Source organism: Callorhinus ursinus, unplaced genomic scaffold (assembly GCF_003265705.2).
Source record: "Callorhinus ursinus isolate GAN/ISIS: 27379988/994484 unplaced genomic scaffold, GSC_fseal_2.0 scaffold25, whole genome shotgun sequence".
In the NCBI taxonomy this organism is placed as follows: domain Eukaryota; kingdom Metazoa; phylum Chordata; class Mammalia; order Carnivora; family Otariidae; genus Callorhinus; species Callorhinus ursinus.
Window position 1 is genome coordinate 17158600 of NW_027397087.1, and position 25015 is coordinate 17183614.

The 25015-nt window shown below is 46.6% G+C and overlaps 1 protein-coding gene and 1 long non-coding RNA gene across 6 annotated transcripts in view; one reads left to right on the forward strand and one right to left on the reverse strand.

Moving 5' to 3' along the window:
• The first annotated feature begins 1635 nt into the window (after positions 1-1635).
• LOC141369999 (uncharacterized) lies at positions 1636-23640 on the forward strand. 4 transcript variants are annotated; one of them, XR_012373627.1, is made up of 6 exons: positions 1636-1683; positions 2118-2283; positions 16621-16765; positions 18337-18484; positions 19723-19806; positions 23024-23640. It is a non-coding gene; the product is annotated as an uncharacterized lncRNA (long non-coding RNA). The 4 variants fall into 4 exon arrangements; XR_012373626.1 differs by lacking the exon at positions 18337-18484; XR_012373628.1 differs by lacking the exon at positions 23024-23640 and having other exon boundaries at positions 19723-20204.
• The window catches only part of TNFAIP8L3 (TNF alpha induced protein 8 like 3), a 35797-nt gene continuing 16976 nt past the window's right edge, over positions 6195-25015 (reverse strand). The window contains exons 1-3 of one of the 2 annotated variants that reach the window (XM_073876995.1): positions 18945-19016; positions 8608-8866; positions 6195-7709 (exon numbers count right to left, since the gene is read on the reverse strand). In XM_073876995.1, coding sequence (XP_073733096.1) covers positions 7147-7709; positions 8608-8626 — 582 coding nt within the window. In that variant the 5' untranslated portion in view covers positions 8627-8866; positions 18945-19016 and the 3' untranslated portion in view covers positions 6195-7146. Of the gene's footprint in view, positions 7710-8607; positions 8867-18944; positions 19017-25015 lie in introns of those variants that run through there. The other variant, XM_073876994.1, reaches the window with a different exon arrangement.

A 25015-nucleotide genomic window follows, 5' to 3' on the forward strand; every position in this document is an offset into this window, starting at 1 on the left:
TGCACTCCTGATATTAAGAAACTATTATTGTGATATTGGGCAGGGGAAGAGCAACTTCTTTATTGCTTGTGAGGCCCGAGTGGGGGAGGGAGCTGATAGCTAGAGGACCAGGTTTCCTTCTGTGGGGGTGAAAGTGTTCTAAAATTGTGTACTTCTGGTTGTACACATCTGTGGCTATACCCCAGTCCACTGAATTGTGCACTTTAAATGGGTGAATAGTATGTTTTATGAATATCTTAATAAAGCTGTTTAAAGAAAAAGTTCATTACACCAGGGGGCATAAAATACACTTTCTACAGACACTAAACATGTTTCAAAGAGGGGCGCCTGGGTGGCTCAGTCATTAAGTGTCTACCTTCGGCTCAGGTCATGATCCCAGGGTCCTGGGATCGAGCCCCGCATCGGGCTCCCTGCTCAGTGGGGAGCCTGCTTCTCCCTCTCCCACTCCCCCTGCTTGTGTTCCCTCTCTCGCTGTGTCTCTCTCTGTCAAATAAATAAATAAAATCTTTAAAAAAGTGTTTCAAAGATGTTTCAAAAATACACTGTCGGGCGCCTGGGTGGCTCAGTTGGTTAAGCGACTGCCTTCGGCTCAGGTCATGATCCTGGAGTCCCGGGATCGAGTCCCACATCGGGCTCCCTGCTCAGCAGGGAGTCTGCTTCTCCCACTGACCCTCTTCCCTCTTGTGCTCTCTATCTCTCATTCTCTCTCTCTCAAATAAATAAATAAAATCTTAAAAAAAAATACACTGTCTACAGACACATGTTAAAGATGTTTCGCTATTTGTATATGCGAATATAGTGTTATTTCAGTGACACAGTGTGTTTACCACATAGAGGGAAATAGATTTTTACCAATTGAGGGGAAAAAAAGATATAAGAACTCCATAAAATCTCATTTGTTGGGGGAATGGCTTTATTTATATACTTTAAAATAATTCTGATAATTACCTATGATATTTGACTCAAATCAGTAATGACTTATTTACGACTTACTTAGTACCCTGTTATCTCTACAGAGACACATTACTGAGTCTGACACATCTTAGTTTGAAATGTATGTCTCAGTAGATGGTTGGTCCTGACATTGAATCCCAGTGGGCCCCAGTTAAGCTGCTGACTGATTGGCTTTCTACCTCAGCTCACATTGTTCGATTCTCTGGTCCTTCTGGAGTCCTAATTTTTTAAAAAAAGATTTATTTATTAGAGAGAGAGAGAGAGAGTACAAGTGGGAGGAGAAGGAGAATCTCAAGCAGACTCCATGCTGAGTGTGGAACCCGGCATGGGACTCGATCCCAGGACCCTGAGACCACGACCTGAGCCAAAACCAAGGGTCAGATGCCTAATCGACTGAGCCATGCAGGCACCCCTGGAGTCCTAATTTTACCTTGCATTTTCTAGCTTAAAGCTTTTCCTCTCTAAAATCATGAACTTCTATCTAGGATCAAAAGTCCTGAAGGGGATTATTGAGTCATTTCTCAGTCTGTTTGGAAGCTATTGCTTCATTTCACTAATGACTAGTTTCCCTTCTAAGAACCATACAAGGAAAAAATGCCCAGAGCTGCTCTCCTATGATGCTCAGAACACAGAACTGTGGAATGAGAAGGGTTCTTAGCGATCTTGGGCAGCTCTGTCTATGTTCATGGCCCGAGGGAGGCGAAGCATGAGGAAGTCACCAGATAGCAGGTGAGCCGAGACTAAACCTTCTGACTCATGGCTCGTCCCACGTTCTACACTTTGTACTGCCTAGGAAAGCCACAAAGAAAACAAACCCCCAGACACCTGTCTCCCCCAAACCAAACCCACCATCTAGTTCTAAAATCAGGTTGTAGCTGTTTCTGAACCACCAAGTAGGGGCTGCCCCATCCCACCACTGAAGGAGTAAGACCTTCTCCCCAGGGAAACTCAGCTCTGGGAGGTGGAAGGAGCCCAGTCATACGGAGGGAAACAGCCCACAGGCTCCTCCTTCCCAAGTGACAGAGCCTGGAAGAGTGCTTTTCTCCCTCCACAACACAACGGATTGCGGCTCCCCGGCTAGCCTCCAGCATCCGCTCCGTGCCAAGCTCTGGCTTCCATCCAGCCCCTCCTCGGGAGCCAAACCCCAGACTCTCTTGTCCTAGGAACTGGTCCAGAAGGGCTTTGGCAGTCGGCAAGGAGGAGCTTTATACCGCGGCCTGGGGGGCCCGGCTGCCCAAGCTCTGGCTGCCTGGGTGGGTGGCCAGGACCCCTACTCTGCAGAGCCCTGCCCCAGCACTGCAAAAGAAGGACAAAGAAGGGAAATGACAGGTTAGTAGCAGTACTGAGGGGCTGTTGGGGGGTGGGGGAGTGAGCGATGGCTTGCTCTGGCTGGTTCTTCCTTCTTCTGGGTGTGGAGGAGTTCGATGACACCAGTACCTGAGTGCCATGTGCTTTCTTCTTAAGTTCAGCCAAGGAGTTAGCTCCTGGGCTCCCGGAGCCACGCACCCTCTTCATGCCTGGGATTTTGCATTTTAGCAAAGCTGGCACTGGGATAGAATGCGAGGGGGTGCAGGCAACTTCTCTGTTCCCTTCCTTGGAGGGAACAGTGCCTGCGGTCTCTAGTGATGGCCTCTCTTGTACCTTGGAGTTTCATTATTAGGATTGCCGGGAGGGGTTGGCCAGTTCTTTGGTTTCTATGTGGGAGATTTTCCTGGCCAGTTTCAAAGGGCAGGCAGGACTTGTGGGAGTCCGGCTCTTCCTGCAGCCCGTCGCTGTGTCCCTCAACTGTTGTAAGGCACCGTCGAGGACAAGGCGGCACTTTCATATGTTAACATTTCTCAAAATTGAAAACCCACGGACCCTGAAGACCTACAGACCCATTGCAAAAGTACATTCAGTTAAATTCTTGATCATTCGGCATGAATGACACTGTAAGCACCAAGAGAAACATCCTCCAGCTATAAAGTCTCATCCCCACAAGATTCAGAAAGTACTTACATTGATGTTATTTGAGAAAAAAAAGTTGCCAGAATGAAACAAAAATCCCAAACCCCCTTTAGAACTCATGGCCTCTTCCCTCTCCCCTGCTACCATGCCTTCTTTCCCCGAGCCCCTGCCAGAACTCTCAGGGACTCCTAGATGCCATTTTGAGGAATGGGTTGTAGAAGTCTTCCCCCTAACAACAAAAAACCTCCCTCTAAGGAAAGAGCAGGAGGTGGGTCTGGTCTGTGGCCCCCATAGCATAGTCAGACTAAATAAGGGAAACTGGCCACACAATTTGGAGTTGGGAGGGCCTTGGGGACCCACCAGAACTCCGTTGTCAAAGTCCCTGTCCATTACTGGACAGCTCCTGCTGTGTTCTCACAGCCAAAGTTAGCTGATCTAGAATTTTCACTGATTGGTTTTGCTCTTGATACCTGAGACCCTACTGAATTAAAAAAAACAGCCCCCAAAGATGATGGGACAGGGGGCACGCAGGCCTGATTTGAACTTTTTTTTTTTTAAAGATTTTATTTATTTATTTGACAGAGAGAGAGAGAGACAGCGAGAGAGGGAACACAAGCAGGGGGAGTCGGAGAGGGAGAAGCAGGCTCCCCATGGAGGAGGGAGCCCGATGTAGGGCTCGATCCCAGAACCCTGGGATCATGACCTGAGCCGAAGACAGACACTTAACCGACTGAGCCACTCAGGCGCCCTGAGCTCTTTCTCTCTCTCTTTTTTTAAAATATAAATGGATGCAAGAAGTTCATTGAGGAGCCAATGAATGTACTGATTTGCTTCTGAAGAATGTACAGATGGGGGAGGTGGGAGTTTGGAGGAGAAGCACAGATGGAGGAGTCTTTTCATTTTGATTTGTCGCTGAGCAGAGACCTGGAGGTGCCGAGGGTGTCGAGACTCACCAGATGCAAACCCAGGGAGGAAGGGCGACACGGACACACGGCAGGCACAGCCGGCAGGGAATGTGTTTCTGCAGGGCTCAGATGCCTGAGGAAAGACACACAACCAGGGATGGGGGATTTCAGCCCAAGTCCGAGGTCCTCCCAGGTGACAGACCTGGGTGCTCACAGATGGCTGAAGACCTAGGGATGTGTCCCGATGACAGAGGCAGACTGCTCCTGCCACCCCCACTCTTAAAGAATGAGTGTCGTCTGCGCCCTTGCTTGCTGAGCCAGGCCCTGCTCTCTGAAGTGCATGCCGGGCCTGCTCGGTGGAGTGATTTTGTCCTGCGCTTCTCTTGAAATATGTGTTCTTTTTGGTGCCACCTGAAGGCGGATATTCTAACTTCCTCATTATTGAAAATTTTGTAGAGTTCTGAGCACAAATGCACATCTACAGAGTCCTGTTTTGGAAAGCATCTAGCATCTGCTGGTCTCTGTCATATGTATATATATTTTTTTTCAGCCAAAACAGCCTTTCAGGGCCACAGAGTGATGTGGGTAGAGTCCTTAGGATAAACCAATAATGCGATTCTTTTTTTGGTTCACTAGATTGTTATGTGAAGTGTTTGAAATTTGTAAGCTTTTTTCGCTGGCTGATGAAACTTGATAATCACTTGAGTTTATATGCCAATGGTTATGTTTAAAATGTACACATGGCATTGACTTGGGCTATTTTTAGAGGCGTGTGGGTTACTTGGGCCCGGGTAGCCCACTCCCCCTGACTACTGTTGATAAGCTTGAGATACACCCAACTGGCCACGCGCTAGAGAGCCCCTTGGCTACCTCAGTGGCGGGGTGGGGTCTAAGGCAGCAGAACAGATTTTGGCCTACACTCTGCTTTTGCACTCGCTGAGATGTGCTGGTGGAAGTGCTCGTCCTTCTCTGATGAGAACAAGGAGGACCCAGTTACCTTAGGGACTCAACGAACTGTCAGAAACTGATGTGTGTGGTGGCCTCTGGAGTGGGGAGAACCTGGGGACCCCGCCTTCTTCCCTGCTGTTTCTCAGATGGACAGAAGATAGTCCCACCCAGTCCTGGTGGGTCTGAATTCTCCGGGTAGCTGCTTAGTGAAAAAAGGACCTGCTGCTTCTAGAACCATCTCTCAAACTAGGAAGGAGTCCTTTTTTTTTTTTTTAAAGAAGGGTCTTTTATTTTTTTTTAAAGATTTTATTTATTTATTCATGAGAGACAGAGGGAGAGAGAGAGAGAGAGAGAAGCAGAGGGAGAAGCAGGCTCCCAAGGAGCAGGGAGCCCGATGCGGGACTCGATCCCAGGACCCTGGGCTCATGACCTGAGCCGAAGGCAGACGCTCAACCATCTGAGCCACCCAGGCGCCCTAGGAAGGAGTCCTTAATCAGACGAGTACACCGAGGCAGGCATTGAGGATACCATGTGAAAAATCAGCCATTGCTGGGCTGCTTGCTGTCTAGTGGGCGACTGGGAAGGGAGGAGCCTGTCAGCTGCAGCTTCCATTGCCGGGACGACCTCCCCAGCCCACATGGGCACAGGGCATCAACATTCAGTCCTCAGGTCTGCGAGGGGGGGCTGGGAGCTGACTGACGTCCCTATTCCCTTCTGGACATCCTTCCTATGAACTGATTTTTATTTTATTTTTTAAAATTTATCTATTTGAGAGAGAGCGGGAGTGAGCATGAGCTCGGGGGAGGAGCAGAGGGAGAAGCAGACCCCGCAGAGCAGGGAGCCCGACGCAGGGCTGGATCTCAGGACCCTGAGATCATGACCTGAGCTGAAGGCAGATGCTTACCCAACTGAGCCACCCAGGCACCCCTCCTATGCACTACTTTTGAGTGCTGGCAGCTGAAGAACTTAACTGATGGTTTGCACTGATGTTGACATGAGGCGGCATGGCCACTGGAGGCTCACAGGATGTCGCCTCACAGCCTTCCACAAACCGTCTTCTGAAGGGCTGAGCCAGGGGCTGAGCTAATGTGGTATTCTGACATTATCAGCAGGTACAAGAAGCGGCGTGGGATGGGAGGTGATGCAGGAAGCAAGTCTCCTGACGTGGTATCCCGCAGACAACATGAGAAGGCAGACAATACCCTGTCCTGATGTTTGTGAAGAACTGATAAAAATATGTCAGAAGCCACAGCGTGAAAACGAGGCTGGGAGCTGGTCAGAGAAGGTGGCCACATGTCCGTGAGCGAGCTGGCCCTGCCCCCCTTCTCGCTCCCTCCCCTCCCAGGGTCTGAGTGTCCTGCTCGGCATTGTCTGCCTTTCAATCCCATTGTTCTTAACACTGTATCTAACTCCAAGGCATCTTATTTATTTTGAAATCACAACTCCAAAGCCTCTTGTTCGAAGGGTAGTTTCAATTTATTGATGAACCAAAGAAACTAGCACAATGGGACTGTGAAAGGCCAGGAGAGAGGGATAGGGGGTCGTTCTGCCCGCTCTCCCGTGCTTCCGGGATGTGCCCTCTGCACCTCAGGGGTGGCGCCCCTCGGAGGGGGAGGCCGGGTCTGCAGGGGGCACGGTTCTCTGCCCCTGTGTCAGGCGTGGGAAATTCTCCACACCCCCACCCCGCTGGCAGGACTCCCTCTGCGGCATCATCAATCGGCGCCGGGGACCTAAAAACACAGCCCTCGGAGAAAAGTTTTCCGGTCTGCAGCTATGCTTTTTCATACCTTTGTATTCATTTGTGCCTGGAACAGCACATCTGGAGACAGACTGTAGACCTGGCCCACTAGATACTGTTATTCTTTTCTTCTCTGCTGCATAGTAGTCTAGATCCAGGTGGGTCCCTCTCACACTCCACAGAGAAAATAATAAGACCTTACGTTAGAGTTTTCAAAAGCGTGAACGTACGTTGCTTCATTTGAACCTGCGAGTAGCCCTGGGAGGGAGGCAGGCGAGCGTCGTGGTCCCAGGATCCCGAGGATGGCTGGACTGGTGAAGCCGGGAGCCAGATCCAGGTCCTCCATCTCCTGGTCCAGGGCTCCTTCCACTCCACAAGATGAAGCGAGCTCACCTTGATGAGCACAGCAGCCTTCCGCTGAGAAGGGATGATGTGTCCTTCGGGCTGGCGGACCAAGGTGACTGGAGGTACAGAGCTTGTCAGTGGGCTCAGGGGAGAAACACACCTGAGTGAAATCTGGCATCAACAGCAGACGGGTAACTAGGGCAGGGCACGGGCATCTTGGACGAGGGTTTCCTGTTTTCTGGTTTCTAACCTGGACCACACCGGGTGCTGTAGCTGGAACTCAGCAAAGTCCAGGAGGAGAGAAGGCATTCAGAGGACTTTCTCATCTAGCAATTTATTGATTCCTTCACACATCCTCTTGAGGTTGGGCCGGCAGTCTCCATCCAGACTATACAGGGTGGACAGGAACTCCACATCAGCAAAGTGGTTGAAGACGTGGTTGATGCGCCCGTGGGTCCGGGGCGTCAGGTGTCGCTGTACCAGTTCGTGCACCAGGTCCTTGCACTCGTGCAGGAGCTTGGAGAGCACGTTCCTGTCGAAGGTGTATTCCACCTCATAGAAGCTGACGATGGTCATGGCCGTCTGGTTCAGCTTCTTCCTGAGCTTCTCCACTATGACCAGCTCGTCCTGGCTGAACTGGTTGTGCCGGTAGAGTATTCCGATTTTGATTGCCACCTTGATCAAGTCTTTCATGATCTTGTGGGCTTCCTTCTTGTTGTGGGTGTGCTCTCTGGTGACTTTGTAGAGCTCATCGAAGATCTCGCTGCTGGTGTCATCAATCAACATGTTCGCCATGGTTTTGCTGGCGATCTTGCTCAGGATCTTCTTCTGGGCTTGAAGGGCAAGGCTCTTTGAACTAAAAACGTCGGGACCTATCATGAGGAAAGAGAGAAAAGTTATAGAAATATGAGAACCATTTATTATGTTTCTCCAAGGGAAACACACTAATTTGAACTTAGGTTCCTAGAGCAAAAACTCATGCCTTTAGATCCCACCGTTCCCTCACCAAACTCCACCAAAGCCCGGGATTGCTCCACTGTCCTCTCCACATACCATGCTTGTTTGCCCTCTTGAATCTTCTCAATCGCCCTCTTCCCTCTCTGGCAGGGGTCTCCTCTTTTCCGGGCCAAATCTCACCTTTCCAGACCTAGTTCATGCACAGTGCCTTCCTGACCCTATTAGCTCACAGAGAACCCCACCATTCAGTTGTGCAAATTACTGCTTAACGACAAGCATGTGGTACCAACACCAGCGCCATGTGCAGGGCGGACATACCCAGGCTGATCACGGCGGTCTTTTTGACTGAGTCTCAGAATCCATATTTTGAGTCTCAGGGGTCTTCTTTTTCACGTTTCGTATCTTGGAAATTGGTATGTGTCTTACCGTCCCTGTTCCCAGGGGGCACTTGTGCTGTGGTTGTCGTCTTTATCTATAGGAAAGCAATTTGCACAACAGGAGCCGGAGATTTGGGAGAAAAGTCAAGGGCACTTGGAGAAATATTGCCTCACCAACGCCCTCAGTTGGCATAGAGAACAGAAGGGCACCGTGTGTGAAACACACAGACAACTCCAAGTCAAAGATGCTTCAGACGAGTAGTGCCCTGAATGTGAAACAGCTTAGAACAACCAAAGTCAATTGATGTCTCTTCTTTTCCACTTTATGAATGAACAAGAGTAATAGATGTTAACCCCCCCCACTATGTCTAAGTAAGTCCAAAAGGATCCTTCAATAAGTACAAAATTTCTAAGTAAAAAGAAAGCAGTCACTCACAGTTTAATTGGCAGCACATTCTTCTTTCTTAAGAGCACATAAAAGAGTCTCTTACAATTGATGGTGTCTTAGATTTGATGAACTACTCCATGAAGTCGCCAATTAGCTAGAGCTGACATCAGAAACCCACTGACCATCTCTCTACGGTAGGTACACGTATTATTACTCTTCCAGAGGAGAGTCAGGTTGCCCGAGGACGGAGACAGTGTCTCCCACAGCACCCAGCTCCGTTCTGGGCACAGGGATGAAATGGTGTCTTCTAGGTAAAATACCAGAGAAACAGTGCAGAAGAAGAAGAAGGTAGTAAAATACAGTGCAAATTTATATTAAAAAGTAGTTTTCCTTTGAGAACTGAAGACCCTTCTAGGATCCATAGAGACTGTATCCAGTGCTCTGTGGCCACAGGGAAGTGACAGATAGGACAGGCAGAGTGGACACGTGGCCATACATGCCAGGTTCTGCGAGCCTCGCCTGGCCACCCCACCTTATGTTCCACGTGCTCTGCCCACCCTGGACTCATTCGCTTGGTGGACAGTGATTAACACCCGGATGCTCAGGTCTCATGGACAGACTCAATAAACACTCCCACACAACTTAAACAAGGCTCATATGTACTCCCTCCACCCACCTGCCCCCTCACAACGGGCCCTGCCTTGCTCCCTCAGCCCTGGGCCCTTCCAGGACAGTGTCTTCTGCTCTCAGGCTTCTAGCTGTTTCTCAGGCTGCCAGCTCCGAGGGGCGCAGGCTGGAGTGGGGTTGGTGTGGCAGGGTCAGCAGCAGTAAGGTAGTCGGGACCATGGGCACCCTACAGCCCAGGGAGCTCTCTCTCTCTCTCTCTCGAGTCTGAAACCATAGAATGTTCAAGCAACTTCGCAGTCAAGTGACCCTGACATGGGCAGGATGTTCCCTTCAGTCGAGGTGCAAAGGAAACCAACAGCATGTCCTGACTCTTCTTTACCATGAGAAAGTCTAGACCTCCTGATTTATGCCCTCCAGAGTTTGTAGCAAAAAATACTTCTGCCCAGTCTGACCATCTGCTACGGTCACCAGATCTTTGTGTGAATGACCTTTGTTCCCCAAACATCAAATTCGTATTCCATGGCACCTGGGTGGCTCAGTCGGTTAAGTGTCTGCCTTCGGCTCAGGGCATGATCCCAAGGTCCTGGGATCGAGCCCCGCATCGGGCTCCTTGCTCCTTGGGGAGCCTGCTTCTCCCTCTGCCTCTGCCTCTCTCTCTCATGAATAAATAAAATCTTAAAAAAAATTCATATTCCAAAGACAAATATTTACAAGTATTAAGGATGCTCAGAAGACTATGCTGTATGCTTTAAAAAAAAAAAGAAGAAGAAGAAATCAATCCCACAGAAGAAGATTTAAGACTTAAATAGTGGCCCTGCACTAAAATAGGTGTATGCCTACTCAGGTTATTATTCTGATGGGAACAATGGAATCTAGATGGATCTCTTCTAGAATATATATATATATATATAAATGAGTCATTTCTTTGTAGATATAGCTCCTCCTAAAAGCTGCCTGAGAACGAGGTGCATTAAGAGGCTCTCTAGAAATGCAGCAAGCACAGGGTGACACAGAAGCAGCAGATCAAATGCATAGACGGCCACGAGAATGTACGCTCTGTGAGAGCCAGGACCTGTGTCTAAGCCCTACCATGTGCCCAGTGCTTCACGCACTGGTGGCCCAGGGCAGGTGCTGGGGGAGGAAGGGAGTGCGGGCTGGCACTGCGCCAGGTGTTTCTTGGTTCTCACTGGTGGCTGAAGCTGCCATTTTTATCAAGGCTTCCTTCCTAGTCTTTTCCCCTCCAGCAATCCCAACATTCTTCTCTGGACCAGTAGCTGTCACACCTTTTGCTCATATATTCCCATAAGAATTTTGAAAAACTACGCACCTCCTTGCACCCTTAACTTGACAGCAAGTATTTTTCACCTTAAGGTTAAACAGTTATAATTTGTAAATAGATATAACTTCTACATATTATAAAGTGAGTATTTAAAAATTAGCCTGTCAAATCATTCTTTTAAATATGTCCAGTATTACATAGCACTACAGTGATATAACACAAGCTCTTCTTTAAAAATTAGAAATGTTAGAGATGCCTGGGTGGCTCAGTGGGTTAAGCATCTGCCTTCAGCTCAGGTCATGATCCCAGGGTTCTGGGATTGAGCCCCACATCAGGCTCCCTGCTCAGCGGGGAACCTGCTTCTCCCTCTCCCTCTGCCTGCCGCTCTCCCTGCTTGTACTCATTTTCTCTCTCTCTCTGTCAAATACATAAAATCTTTAAAAAAATTAGAACTGTTACATTGTTCTTTTGCCCCCCTTGAAATTGTATCTCTATTCCATGACACCCAGAGAATTTTAACTTAATATATTTTTATGCTTGAAAATGTTTTATTTGATCAATTCATCATAATTCTCTACAGCCAAAGGATGCATACAAATTGAAATTTAAATTAAAAGACGATTCCAATGATCATAAATCTCCAAGCCTTAAAACATTTCTTCTAGAGTGAGTTATTTTGGGGTACAATATAAAATATTAAAATGTTGATAAACACTAAACATAAAAAATAAATTTTTATTGGAGATGCACCTCCAAATGAGATGTGTAGGGGTGGGTTTGGTGTCTTCAAAGAGGCACCACGAACACCAAAGCGCCACGTCCTCCCTGTGTCTGACCAGGAAGGTTCTGCACCCCAGGGTGATATATTTGTCCCTGTAAGAGTCTTCATGGGTGAGAACTCTGACTAAAAACAGTGGAAAGGAGAGAGGTCCACCATGCTTTGACCTCAGGCTGTTTCTCAGGCAGGAAAGTGTGAAAAGAGTATGTATTGAGGTGAGAAAGAGGAGTTGGATCTATAAATCAATTCCCTCAAAATCGTCCTCATCTGCACATCACATGGGAGGTCTCTGGACTCTGGGCAGTGTGAACACTACACGGAATTCTCCTCTTCGGTGAGAGCAGTAGAGTTCCAAGAGGTGATAAGTAGTACTCTCTGGGGGTAAAGAGATTCTTGACCAAATAAGTTTGGAAAATACTGGGTTAAGCCATTAGACAGATTTCTTTTCCTGTGAGACTTTAAAACACTCCTTTAATACATTAAGGTGTTTTATCAACTCTCTGAGAGGGCTGGGTGTGGTAGGGAGAATAACGCCCCCCCCCCAAGATGTCCGTGTCTTAGTCTCTGGAACCTGTGAGTGTGACCCAGCAAAAGAGACTTTGCAGATGGGACTGAGTGTAAGGATTTGGAAATGGAGAAATTACCCTGCATCATCCAGCGAGCCTGATACAATCACAGGGGTCTTTCAAAGTGAAGGAGGGAGGCAGGAGAGAGTGGGCCAGAGGGGTCCATGATGGTGGAAGTAAAGGGTCAGAGTGATGTGATCGCTGGCTTTGGAGATGGAGGAGGGAGCCACCAGCCAAGGAATGTGGCTAGCTTCTAGAAGCTGGAAAAGGGAAGGAAACACAATCTCCCCTAGGGCCTCCAGGAAGAATGCAGCCCTGAGGATAACACTGATTTTTAGCCCTGTAAAACCCACTTAGGATTCTGATCTCTAGAGTTGTAAGAGGATAAATCTGTGTTGTTGGAAGCCACTAAGTCTGTGGTAATCTGCTTTGTAATAGCAGCAATAATTCACGTGGATAGACGTGATGTAGCTTTTCCCAAGTTTATCTGGTCAGGGAATTCTTTTTGTCTTTTGAGTAGAGTGACCAACTGCCCTGGTTTGCCAGGATTGAGGGGTTTCCCATATAGCTGACTTTTAGTGCTGGAACTAGGTAAGTGGCAGGCACGTTGGGACAAGTGGGTCACCCTAATCCGAAGCCACCAGTGAGGCATATATCACTGAGTTAAACATTGAAGAACAGAGAAGTAATAAAAATTTCAGAGGATGGCAGAAAATCATACATACCTGCCATTCAAGACGCTATCATCTCAGCAGGTAAGTTGTACACTCATATTACCACATTTACCGATTTACCGCCCCTCTCTACTTGCTTTTTATTTCTGTAATTAAACTTAACCCTTGTTTGCTCATTTTGGGCAAAGTCCCTTTTGTCCTTTGGTTGCTCTGCAGTTATTGAACACTTCCTATTAGTCTGGCTCTATATGAAGTGCTACGGGGGAAATCCCTCCAAAATATCCATTTGGGTCCCACTCTGAATATGGTCCTGCAGGGACGGGAGACACAGACAAATGAAACAAAATTCAGAAACATGTGAAATAGCCCAGAACGGCTTGAGTGAGAACAGCTGGGGATGGCTAAAGGCAGACTTGAATGTGGATAGATGGGGGTGGCTACCATGTTACAAACTGGCTTCTAAAGCCAAAGATACAGGCTGGTAATTTCCCCCTAATCACAAAGGCTGGTTTTCCTGCTAAGTTTTCAGCCACCTCTATTGTATAAGAATGTGTTATTTACCTATACAGGGATTTAGGGTACAGCCCTCCAGGGTGAGGGCTCAGGAGGGTCACAGGTGTAACGTCTCTGAAGCCCAAAATATCAAGAGTCTACAGCAGGGGAACCCAAGGATCACCAAAATTACCAAGAAAGCTTTAAGAAACAACAACAAACAAGTAAATTCTCCTACTCTACCCCAGACTGCCAGTATGAAAATCTTCAGGAGAGGGCTAGTAATCCCAAGCTCCCTACGTGACTCTGACGTGCTGCGTGTAAGACCCACTGATCGGGACATGCCCCGACATGGATCCGACTGAACACTTGTCCTGCTAGGTGCTCTGGGAGAGAAGGGTCTGTGGTCAGTTACAATGAGCTTGTGGGTGACCACAGATTATGGCTGGCTCTTGAGGCTTTGCCGTACCGGATAACTTATTAAAGGCTTTGAGATGTCCCACTGTAAAGACACCTGTGTAGTTTTGTTTAGTCTTCCTACTCTCAAACTTACTGAGCCTTACAAAATTTGTACACACACACAATCATCTTGCAGTATATATTATGAAAAATGCCGGGATAGGATTGAGAGAAATAAAATCAAGACACTCTGGTCAACTTTTACAACTCCCAGGGATCTGCTGGGCAGGGGTGAGGAGAACCAACGTCTCCAACAGGTGTGCATGATTAAAGGGAGGGTGTGTAACAATGAAGGAGAGCCAGAGGGGCAGTCCTATTCAGAAGACTTTTGCACAGAGAGATCTTCGGACTGCTTCCTTCCATCCTTTCTTCTCTCTCAACCTTCTGCAGGGGGACTATGTGGGTGATCAGGGAGGAAGAGTGCTGGCTGAGAGGAAGAATGTGAGTTTTGGGCGCCAAGGTCAGGAGTGTACTTGGATATTTGGGGAAACAGGCCTAACCGGTGGACACATATTTGTTTTGGGAAAACATCAAGAGATCCAGGTTAGGTCTTGGAGAAAACTGTCCCCTCGTTGCCGTGTACAAGCCTTTGGAAGGCTGTTTTGGCCAGGGATAATTCTCTTAACCGTGTTCGTACAAAAGTTCCCATTCCCCAGCCATGAAAGCTAATGAGTTGTTTACAACACCTCAGAATCTCTGAGAACAGAGACAAAAATGTGATCATTCAGCTACTATATAGCTCCCCTGACTGGTACCAAGAGACAAGATGGAGGCTGTGAAACTGATCGCTGTGCCACAAACAGGGGCTTTCTTACACCAAGATTGATGGAAAAGCTCCAGTGAGAGCAATGTGAGGTCCGTGCTCTTAGAATAAGCCCTCTTAGAATACTTACAAGGAAAAGAAAAGTTCCAGAGCTATGTTGGGAGACTGCATGACAGTGGTAGCCAACTAGTTCGGAGAGAGAAAGCAAAAGATAATTTAAGCAGGTCCTTCACTAAACAGGAAAGTGCTGGGGCCGGCCTGAGTTGATGCTTCTATAAATGATGTCCAGCCGTAGTACAAGGGATGTTTCCACATTTCTAGACAACACTAAGCTCTCCCAGATGGTGAAATGCCAAACTGGTGGTGATACACAGCAGGAAGATCTTACCGAGCTGGGTGAGTGGGCAGAAAAGAGGCAGATGAGCTCTAGCGTGGTAAGAGCAGGTAGTACACGTTGGGAAAAATAAAGCAAATGCTGGTTATGAGGGATGAAGCGCTCTGAGCATCTGCCCAGGATGTGCTGAAGTACAGAGGGCCTGGGGGACAGACTCCACCCTTCTCTTCCTACTCTCGGGGCTCTGTAACTTCTCTGCTTCCAGTTAATGCGAGTGTGGATGGCTGTGTCAAAATAATAAAATTGGAAATTATCTGTCTTAGCCAGTGGTACACACAGGATCACGTCACTTCTGTAAACAGCCTAAGATGATGATGGCAAGGAAGAGAGTCAGCTAAAAGTGGGAAGTAGAAGTTAGGAGTGGAGACGGTACCCAGAGCAAAACACCGTCTGTCCGGGGCGCCTGGGTGGCTCAGTCATTAAGCGTCTGCCTTCGGCTCAGGTCATGATCTCAGGGTCCTGGGATCGAGCCCCGCATCGGGCTCCCTGCTCTGCGGGAAGCCTGCTTCTCCCTCTCCCACTCTCCCTGCTTGTGTTCCCTCTCTCGCTATGTCTCTGTCAAATAAATAAATCTTAAACAACAACAAAAAAACCCACACCATCTGTCAAAGCAGGAGACCCAGCGTCCAAGGAACGTGGGAGGGGCAAGACCCCGAGCAGAGGGCAATTAGCGGTAGTCCAAATTTCTGGCACGCAATCACTTATACATGACTATTGGGGAGAAAGTTCAAGCAAGCCTCCTTCAGATGCAGCAGCCTCACAAACTACTGGAACTTTCATGATGAGCACCTGTCTTTCTGTTCACCTGCACATGCACCCAGCAAAGCTGGCTGCACTGGTCATGTCCCTCGGGCTCCCTCCTTCACTACTGATAAGGGGCCAGGAGCCAGTGGGGAGACTGATAGTGTCTCCCCACCCTTCCTGCTTCCTTGTCTGTCCTCTGTGTGAACGATGAGGAAGGGGCTGGCTTTGGGGGTGAGGTGGTCTTCAGGATGGGACAAAATACCTTCTAGAGAAGACACTGCCTCTGCTTCAGTTCTTGTTTGTCCCCATGTAGCTACAGGGACAAACTATTAAGCAACCTTAAGTAGTGTTTCGAAATGCGAACCTAACAGAGTTATGGTTTCCAGAAAGATTACTAATTGAGTTGTTGCATCTCCAGTGGAGTCAAACTAGAAACCGCTGTCCTTCCCTTGTGGCTTATATACTGCTGGAATATTAAAAACATGGCGCTGGAGGAGGTACAATGAAACAAAATCATTGAGTGATGGTGGGGTCTTTGGGTTCGGGACAAGCAAAAACTTGGATCCTCCCCTCTCTCCACAGAGAAATGATCAAAGCTTGGGAGCCCATGAAAAAAAGCCTTTGTTGGTCTAGTCCCTTTCATACTTGAATGAGATGGCATTTTTGGGACTTAAAAAAGGTATTTTGGGATGTCTTAAAAGGCATCACAGTAAAACTTGGATGGCATGGGAGGGTTAGGAATGCATTTTGCTGACTGCAGGTCAGTCCAGCATATCCTTGAGCATTCTTCGGGGCTGGGCCTCTCCCACCCCTCCAAAGAGAGTCACCTGCCTTGAGCGCATACCTCCTGGGTTCACCTCTGCGGCTGAGACCTGAGGTCCCCTCAATTTCCACTACTGCGGTAAGAAGCAAGCAGCCTGTGGGTCCTACAGGTGGGGTCACTGTGATGTGCCGGGCAGCAGCCTCTGCCAGGTAACACTGCATGGTGTGCAAAATGAAAATATTAGAACCTCTGTTTCTGCCTCCTTGTTTTCTTAGGAGAGAAGTGAAGCTTTCCTAACACTGAACATGCAGGCTGACTGGGGTACCCACTGGCGGGTGGCATTCTAAGGGAAGTGGGGAAAGTCCCCCACTCAGGGTTTGGAGGGTATTTAGTGTATCCCTCACTTGTTTATCCCCTTTCAAAAGTTTTGATATATTTCAGCATTTGTTTATGTGTGCTTGGTTAAACAGTCTCAGTGATGATATTATTTAGTTTTAACTAAACCCTCACAAAATGGACCAGTGATTTCAGAAGATTCCTGCAAGCAACCAAGCTGAGGACTGAAGATAATACACTAATCATACCAGCATAAGTGAACAGCAAGGAAATGGCAGAGCTGACGATTATCCTCCTCATCGTAAGAGCTTTCCCACAGCCAAATTATAAGGTAAAAGTAATGATCTAATCAGATTGACAAGAAATAGGCCATAAAAATTTCAAAAATTCTAATAAGACGATCTGAAACATTTTACTTGCCTTGAGATATTCCCCAAGGTATTAGGAAGCCATGGCAATTAGTAAGACAGTGAAATGCACTGTGATTTTGATTTTAGCTTGTCCTATGGGTGATGGGGAGGGGCACTCAGGAACAGCACAGATGAGTGTGGGCGGGGGCAGGGATGAATCGAGGATGACGTTGAGGGCTTCTCCTAGCTTGGGAAACTGGGGGGCGGGGAGCAACGAAGGCACCACCAACTGAACGAGGCATCTAGGAGCTTGTGGGGTGGATGAATTCAGTCCTTAGCACACTGAGTTCCAGGGGCTCTAGGGGAATCTGGGTGGAGAAGGTCACGGGAGCCTGTCCAGTAGGCACCTCACACCCACCTGTCCCACCCTGAGCTTCCTATTTTTCCACCCAAACTCTACCCCTTTGCATCAAGCAGGAGCCAGTGAAAAGACCCATCTTCCCTAAAGAATTTGTCTGTGGGGGATCCTGAGAGATAAACAGGTTCTTCCTTAAAAATTCAACTATCTAAAATTAGCTGGTTAAAGTACAGTCTCTATTCACAGCTTGCTGGGAATCACTTCAGTCAGAGCCACACTGTGTCCCTCCGAGGGATTCTCTCTCCCCTCGTTGGGCCCACCACCAAACTGCCCTTCCTAGTAAATGAAAAATGAGGGTAGGAAATGAGAGGCAGGCTTAGGTATGGCAAGACTGGGAGGGAGGGTGGAAGGAAGAAGGACCGAGTTGCCAGACAAGCAAATGGGGAGTAAGTAGTGTCACACTGGCCAGTCGTTCTGCCTCCAGCTCAGGCTTGGTTGGAAATCTTGCCTCTGGCCCAGGCCTGGGAGCAGGCACAGAGTTTGGGCTTTGCCCTTGGTGGCTGCTCAGTCCTCGAGAGTCATTCATCCAGTGGTTTAGAAATGATTTGAGTGTTTTTGGGGGACCAAGCATGATGAATCTTCCCAGCTGTACTGGACATTTCAGGATGCTGTGCAAAGACACAGAAAAAAAATGGTAGTCAAAATGGGACACTTCTTACAGGAGAGCTGATTCTGATTGTTGCAACACCTTGCACTGAATCATTACTCTTTTTTTTTTTAAAGACTTATTTATTTGTCAGAGAGACAGAGAGAGAGAGATAGAGAGTGCACGTGAGAACAAGCAAGGGAAGCTGCAGGCAGTGGGAAAAGCAGGCTCCCCGCTGAGCAGAGCCTGATGTGGAGACCTGATCCCAGGACCTGGGGATCATGACCTTAGCCAAAGGCAGACGCTTAACCTACTGAGCCACCCAGGTGTCCTGAATAATTACTCTTTAAAAATAGCATTTGATTATCTTTAAGGAGAAGACCAAGTTTTTTTATTTCAAAAAATTCCTGGAAAAAAACCCAAAAACTGAAAACCAAACAAACCTAAAAATTCCTGGGCCTTGAAATAACTTACTGTTCCAAGTAAGGTGAAGAGAGATTGGCAGGGTCAGCTGTAAGACCTACTCTCATTATCTCATTTTGTCTTAGACCCCTCCAATCAACCCACCCATCAGCACTGAGCAACTAGTCAACTAATAATCATGTCACAGATACTATTAACTGAGCACAGATTATATACCTGGGGTGGTGGATACCACGTATTTGATCTTCACAAGAGTTCTTCAAGAGAGGGATGGTGAGTCTCATTTTACAGATGAGGAATCTGAGCCATAGCAGATTTAAGTAATTCACTCAAAGCTATGGGGCTAGTAAGCAGCACAACTGCAGTTGGGCCCAAGTTCAGATCAACTCCAGACAAAGCCCGCCATCTTTGTCTTCTGGCATATGCTTTCAGAAAATCATCCTTGGCTCCTGAATGTCTGTGATTTCTCACTTATTTGAGACATTAAATAGGCTTCAATTTAAATCCCCATCTAGTGAGGAGATTTACACTTCATCATTTTTTCTAAATACAAAAAAAGCCATTCTTATTATGTGATAGAACAATACCACGTATTCATCAAAACTTCAAGATAGATGTTGCTTTCATTTTTAGAGGGAATTCTATATACTTCAACAGAGTTACAGATGGATTTTGTTTTTCCTATTGATTTACAGCCAGCTCTGAAAAGTGAATGAGTGATGATTTTACTTACCAGAGCTAACTGAGGCAGATGCGTGTGAAGTCACTGGGGGCTGAATCATCTCCCAACTCCACAGGTTAATTTTGGAGATCTGAGAGAGATTTTTGTCTTACTGCAGTAGAAGAGCAACCATCACGAAACACAACGTCTACTTACATGATTTCTTGAAACAAAGCTTATTCATCCCCTCCCCCACTCTCCCTTGCATCTAGTAAGTAACTGGTGTCTCTCTGGATGGTAGATCACATCCAGGCGTAATAACAGAGTCCCCTTCCGCAGTGCTTTATGCACACGAACTCATCATGCCCTTGCGACAACTCTATGAGCACACACCATCATCATCATCATCAACATCATCATCAACATCAGCAATGGCATTTGACGTCTTCCATCCAAGGAATCCACAGCAGAGAGATTAAATAGCTTGTGTGAAGCCACCATTCAGGAAGTGGCAGAGCTGGGTTCACACCCGGAAGAGGGCCCCAGAGTCCCATGCTTCACCCCTCCACACTAAACTGCCATTCGCAAGTGACAACCATCAATTAGTTTAAAGGTGTTTTGAATTACTGCCCACTTGAAAATGGAAATGGTTTCCCCCCCTCAGAAAAATTAATTTTTTAAAAATCATGACACATTTCAAGTATGTAGACAGAATAGAAGATAATCTAACAAACTCTAGTCATTGGGCCACTGCCCAGATGGGACAAATCTCAGTATTTTGTCCTCAGAGACAGAGCGAGGTAAAAAGCCCTTTGTTTTCAGCTCCCTCTCTCCCCTTCTATCTCCTCAGATCTAACTGCACTTCGGAAGCTGATGTGTCTTTGTCTCCTCCACGTTTTTACAGTTTTGCCTCATGAGGAAGCATGCATCACCGGTATATTGTTTAGAGTATTTTTAAACTTCAGATAAGGGTGTCATACTACACAGATTTTTCTGCAACTCTTCATTCAATATCATGCTTTCAAAATTTATCGAATCTAGTCATTTAGTTGCTTACGTGAATATACGATGTCTCCATGTTTCCTGATGATGGACATTTAAGTTCTTTCCCCTTTCTGCAAGCAATAAAGTCCACAGACCTGTCTCTCTGTGCACACACACGACAGTCTTCTGGGTTCTACATCTAGAATGTGCCTGCCGGCTCCTGGGCTGGAGGCTGCCGGTTGCTTTGCAGCAAGACAGCGCTAATTTTCACTCTCACCAGCAGCCTGTGAGTGCCTGCAGTTCCATTTCCTCATCAACACCTCAAATAGGCCACCTTTTAATTTTCTGCCAATCTGATAGGTACAAAATAGTATCTTGTTTTAATAGATCTTTCTCTGCTAGTGAAATTCAATGTATTTTTGTGTATATTGAGCATTCAGGTCTTTCCTCTGTGAATTGCTTATTCATAGAATTTACTAACTCCTCTCCCCGACCCCCCCCCCCCCCCCCATTGGATTGGACGGCTTTTTTTGGCTTATTTTTTGGGAAATTCTTTTTTTTTTTTTTAAGATTTTATTTGAGAGAGAGAGGGCAAGCGAGCACAAGCAGGGGGAGGGGTAGAAGCAGAGTTCCCACCGAGCAGGGAGCCCGACGTGGGGCTCGATCCCAGGACCCTGAGATCATGACCTGAGCCAAAGGCAGATGCTCAACTGATTGAGCCACCCAGGTGCCCCTGCAGGAGCCTTTAATATGCTGTGGATTCTAATCCTCTGCTGATCACATGAGTTGCAACTATCTCCTTCCAGTCTGTAGCATTACCTTTTCACTTTATTTGTGGTGTCTTTAGTCCTACAGAAGTTAATATTTTTAACATAAGTCAAATTTATCAATGTTTTCCTTTATTGTTAAGTGCGTTTTGTATCTCATTTTAAGAAATCCTTTCCTGCCATGAGGTGAGAAGTGAGTGTCATATATTTTCCAGAAGTTTTAAGGTTTTGTTTCCCACATTTAGGTCATTAATCCATTTGGCATTTATTTGTGCATATTGCATGAGGTACCTTTTTCTCCTCACAATTTGTTCAATTTATTGAATAGTTCATCCTTGTCCCACTGACCTGTTAGGCCACCTTTTTCTAATCAAATTTCCAAATTGTGCAGGTCTGTGTCCTTTACTCTGTTCTACTGAACTATTTCGGTGCTTGCACCACACTGTATTAACTACTATAACTCAGAGTAAGTCTTGATAGGCCGTAGGGAAGATCCCCCCCACCATTTTATTCTTCCTAGAAATGGTCTTGACTGTTCTTGCCTTTGCTCTTCCATATAAATTTTAAGATCATTTGACCAAATGCCACGAACACCCTGTATTAATCCAGAGCAAACAGGTATCCTTATGATATCAAGCCTCCCACCCATTAGCATGATATATCTCTCCATTTAGTCAGATCTTCTGTGTCCTTCGATAACGCTTTAAGAGTCATTTCCATGAAACTTTTATATACCTTTCATTAGATTTACTTCTGGGTACCACAGTGTTTTGGTTGCTACTGCAAGTATAATTTTTTTCTATTATAGTTCCTAAATGGTTATAGTGATATATAGGAACCCAATTGATTCATGTATCTCCAACTGAGAAATTTTGTGAGTTCTGTAACTAGTTCTAATTGATTTTATGTAGCATTTCTCAGATTTTTTTACTTGGACAACTACACTGCCTCACAAAATAATCTTCTACCTCCTGTTTCTTTTTCTTGCCTTGTATGCTGACTTGTAAGGGTGCTATTTGATATCCTGTCTTGTTCTCGACTAACAGAATGGCCTCTAAAATCCTCCCTGCCCCCCACCCTGGCCACATATAATCTCTGTTGTGGGTTTTTGATGGATACCACTTATCAAATTAAAGAATCCTCCATCTGCTTCTGTTTTGCTAATAAGACTTTGTTTGAAGGTAGAAATGTGTATCTAATTTTATCAAATACTTTGTACCTATGACGATCACCATATGGTTTATCCCTTTTAATATGTGAATTTAACCAATTATTAAACGGCTTTCTGATTTAAATCATCATTGCTTTCCCACAAGCCCCACTTCATCATAATGCATATTACATATGTACGTTATATATATAGTATGTATGAATATACACGTATATAATATACAGAGGAATTCCATACTAAGTATTGTATTTAGCATTTTGCAACTATGCTCAAAGGTGAGATTGGCCTATAACTTTTTCCTAGTACAGTCCCTGTCTGATTTTGATGTTCGAGTAAACTAGCCTCATGAAATGGACTGTGTAGCCTTCTTGTTTTGGGTTTTTTTTTTAAGATTTTATTTATTTATTTGACAGAGAGAGAGCACAAGTAGGCAGGGTGGCAGGCAGAGGGAAAGGGAGAAGCAGGCTCTCCGATGAGCAGGGAGCCTGACGCGGGGCTTGATCCCAGTACCCTGGGATCATGACCTGAGCCGAACGCAGCCACTTAACCGACTAAGCCACCCAGGTGCCCCGCCTTCTTGTTTTTTAAAGGTTTAGTAAAACTCACCCATAAACCCACTTGTGACAAGTGTTGTGTTTTGAGACCGGGGATGAGTGGAGAATCAATTTCTTTAATGTTTATTCATGTGTAGAAGAGCAATAATCCCCCCAAATCAACACATACTTATGATTTTTTTAAACTATTTTAAGCTCTCTAGATTTTTCTTTTCTTTCCCTAGAGCACCCACAAAGTAGGTAGCTGCTGTGAATGATAGATCACTCTCAGGAATAAAGTGATAAACACCATCCACTGGTGTAATTTTGAATACTATTCTTGTTTTATTTTAAGAGGGGAGACCAAGTATCTATTTCTCAAAATATTTTCTTTCACAATATTACAAAAAATGATTAATAAGTATTGAGAAAAGTCAGAAAAGATGCATACACCAAAGGAAGAAAATGAGCCCCCCACAACCCCATCATGCATCACAGTCACCATGTATATATTCTGCCAAACATTCTCCCAGGCATATGCCCTTTCCCATTCACAGATACATGATCAACGAACACTATGTTCTAATCTACGGAAAATAACAAATAACCTAGTAGCAGGCTGCGTGATGGGGGAAAAGGTGTCCAAAGGGGTCTACTGGCATATAGCAGGATTCTCTTCTATTGCCCCTTCCTAAGCCAGGTGGTGGTGGGAGACACCGAGGAGGAGCCCCATACACAGACCCCCTGGCTCTGTCCACCTCATCCCAGCCCTCCCAGCAGATGCCTGCTTGTTGGATGTCAGTCAGAGGACATGCTGAAATCAGACGCCACAGGGTGTCTCATCCCTTCACATGGATGGCTCTGCCTTAGCCCAGCTGGCTGAAGACAGGAAGGTGACAGGAAGGTGACAGCCAATCAGTCCCAGAAATCCAGTCGGCTCTCCCTGGGGCTGGTGCGTTGGCCCCTTGTGACCACAGCTGAATGCAATGGATCCCTGCCCAAGTGGTAGAGGCGCGGTGACGGTTTGCTCCGGCTGAAGACCCCTCTCTCCTTGTGCTCTGGGCTAGCACTCATGTCCTTCCAGGAAGGGGAGCCCTCGCACACAAGTCCAGCGTAGTCCTTTTCCAGTGCTGCACTGTGATCGGCACTGAGTTACTCCAGGACTGATGCTCGGAGGACTCGTACCCTCACAACGAGGGCAGCGTCTGCCATGTACAAGTTGCTCAATAAATGTCTGTAAATGAATAACTGAATGGATGATGTGGAGTGTGCTTTCTCATTCTTGGACGCCCAGATTCTATCGGTTCAGGGTACACACTGGCACGTCGTGAGGACGCACGAAGTACCTGCTGAATGGAATGCACTCAAGCACCTTCTGAACTCAGCACGAGGCCCGTGCCCTGCCTTTCCCAGGCAGTCACCTGCGTGGCCCAGCTGGGTTCTGCCTGTCTGCACCCCTATACGCAGCAGCGTCCCCTGGGTGCCCCCTGTGCCACCCCCACACCCATGTTCACTCCAGCAGGAGCCCTCCCTCCGTGGCAGGAGCACCACCCTCCCGCCACCCCCCGAGCCTCCCATTCACGTCCCTTCACGCTCACCCACTGTTTTAACACCCAGGAGCTGCTGGGGATCAGAGTAGCACAGGCCACGTCTGTCTCTCTGGATGATCCCCTCCGTCTGCTGGCGGCTCCCAAACTGTTCACCATGGCAGGCACCGAAACCCCAGGCTCAGGCCAGCAGACTGCTTACAAGGACACCGGTAGGATGCTGCATTCAGAGCCATGGGAAGATGCCAGCTTGGTAATATGTGAAATTAGTAAACAGACTGATGTAATAAAAATGTCAGCCTTTGGAATTCTTCAATTTTTGGAGTGTAGATATAAAACCTAAGACATTAAAAAAAATCAGGCAATAAAATGGAACACATTCCAGTCTATACTGGAAAAAAAAAAAATATGGCCTGAGATAGTGGGCATGTAAGCCTAAAGGAATGAGGCTCTTGGAAGATGCTGTGATTAGATTAATACAGCTTAGTGAGTTAAAAAAATGAATAAACAGTAGCTGTACTAGAGAGGTCGGAATACATGAGGGAGAAGAAACCAGAAGGTACTTCTGGGTGGGAGATGATCTGGCAGACAGCACTGTGCCTTGTTCGATGTTTTAAATTTTTTTTTTTAGTGAAATATAAATTTTGTACAATGACATTTTTGGATTTCAGTCAATTTGAAAGTGGAACAACAGGAAAGGGGCACATGTACTATATAGCTAATAATACCCCTTACATATATTCTGTAGTAATTGGTTTTTTTTTTTTTTTTTTTTGTCCATGGATTTGAGATCTAAGACAAAGTCAGGCCACATTTTGGATATCCACTGGTGCCATAGTCATTTCTGGCCCCGGGGAATGGCGGTGTTGGGGAATGGAGTTTGCAGATGGGAGGTGAGACAGCAGATCTCTCATTCCCCTACGAGGCCGCTGAGGTTGGACTCCCAAGCTCGGCTGGGACCCCTCCTCAGAGAGAACCACTGTGAGCCAAGAGGGTCCCACTCACATCACTCAGGAACCAAACAAGCTGTGGAGACTCATGTTCCTGGAAGTTACACATAAACGTGTCTTTCTCTGAGACTTCCTTTCTAAATTAAACATTTTCCACACTTGTCCCAAGGCAGTAAATGTCTCTAACTTAT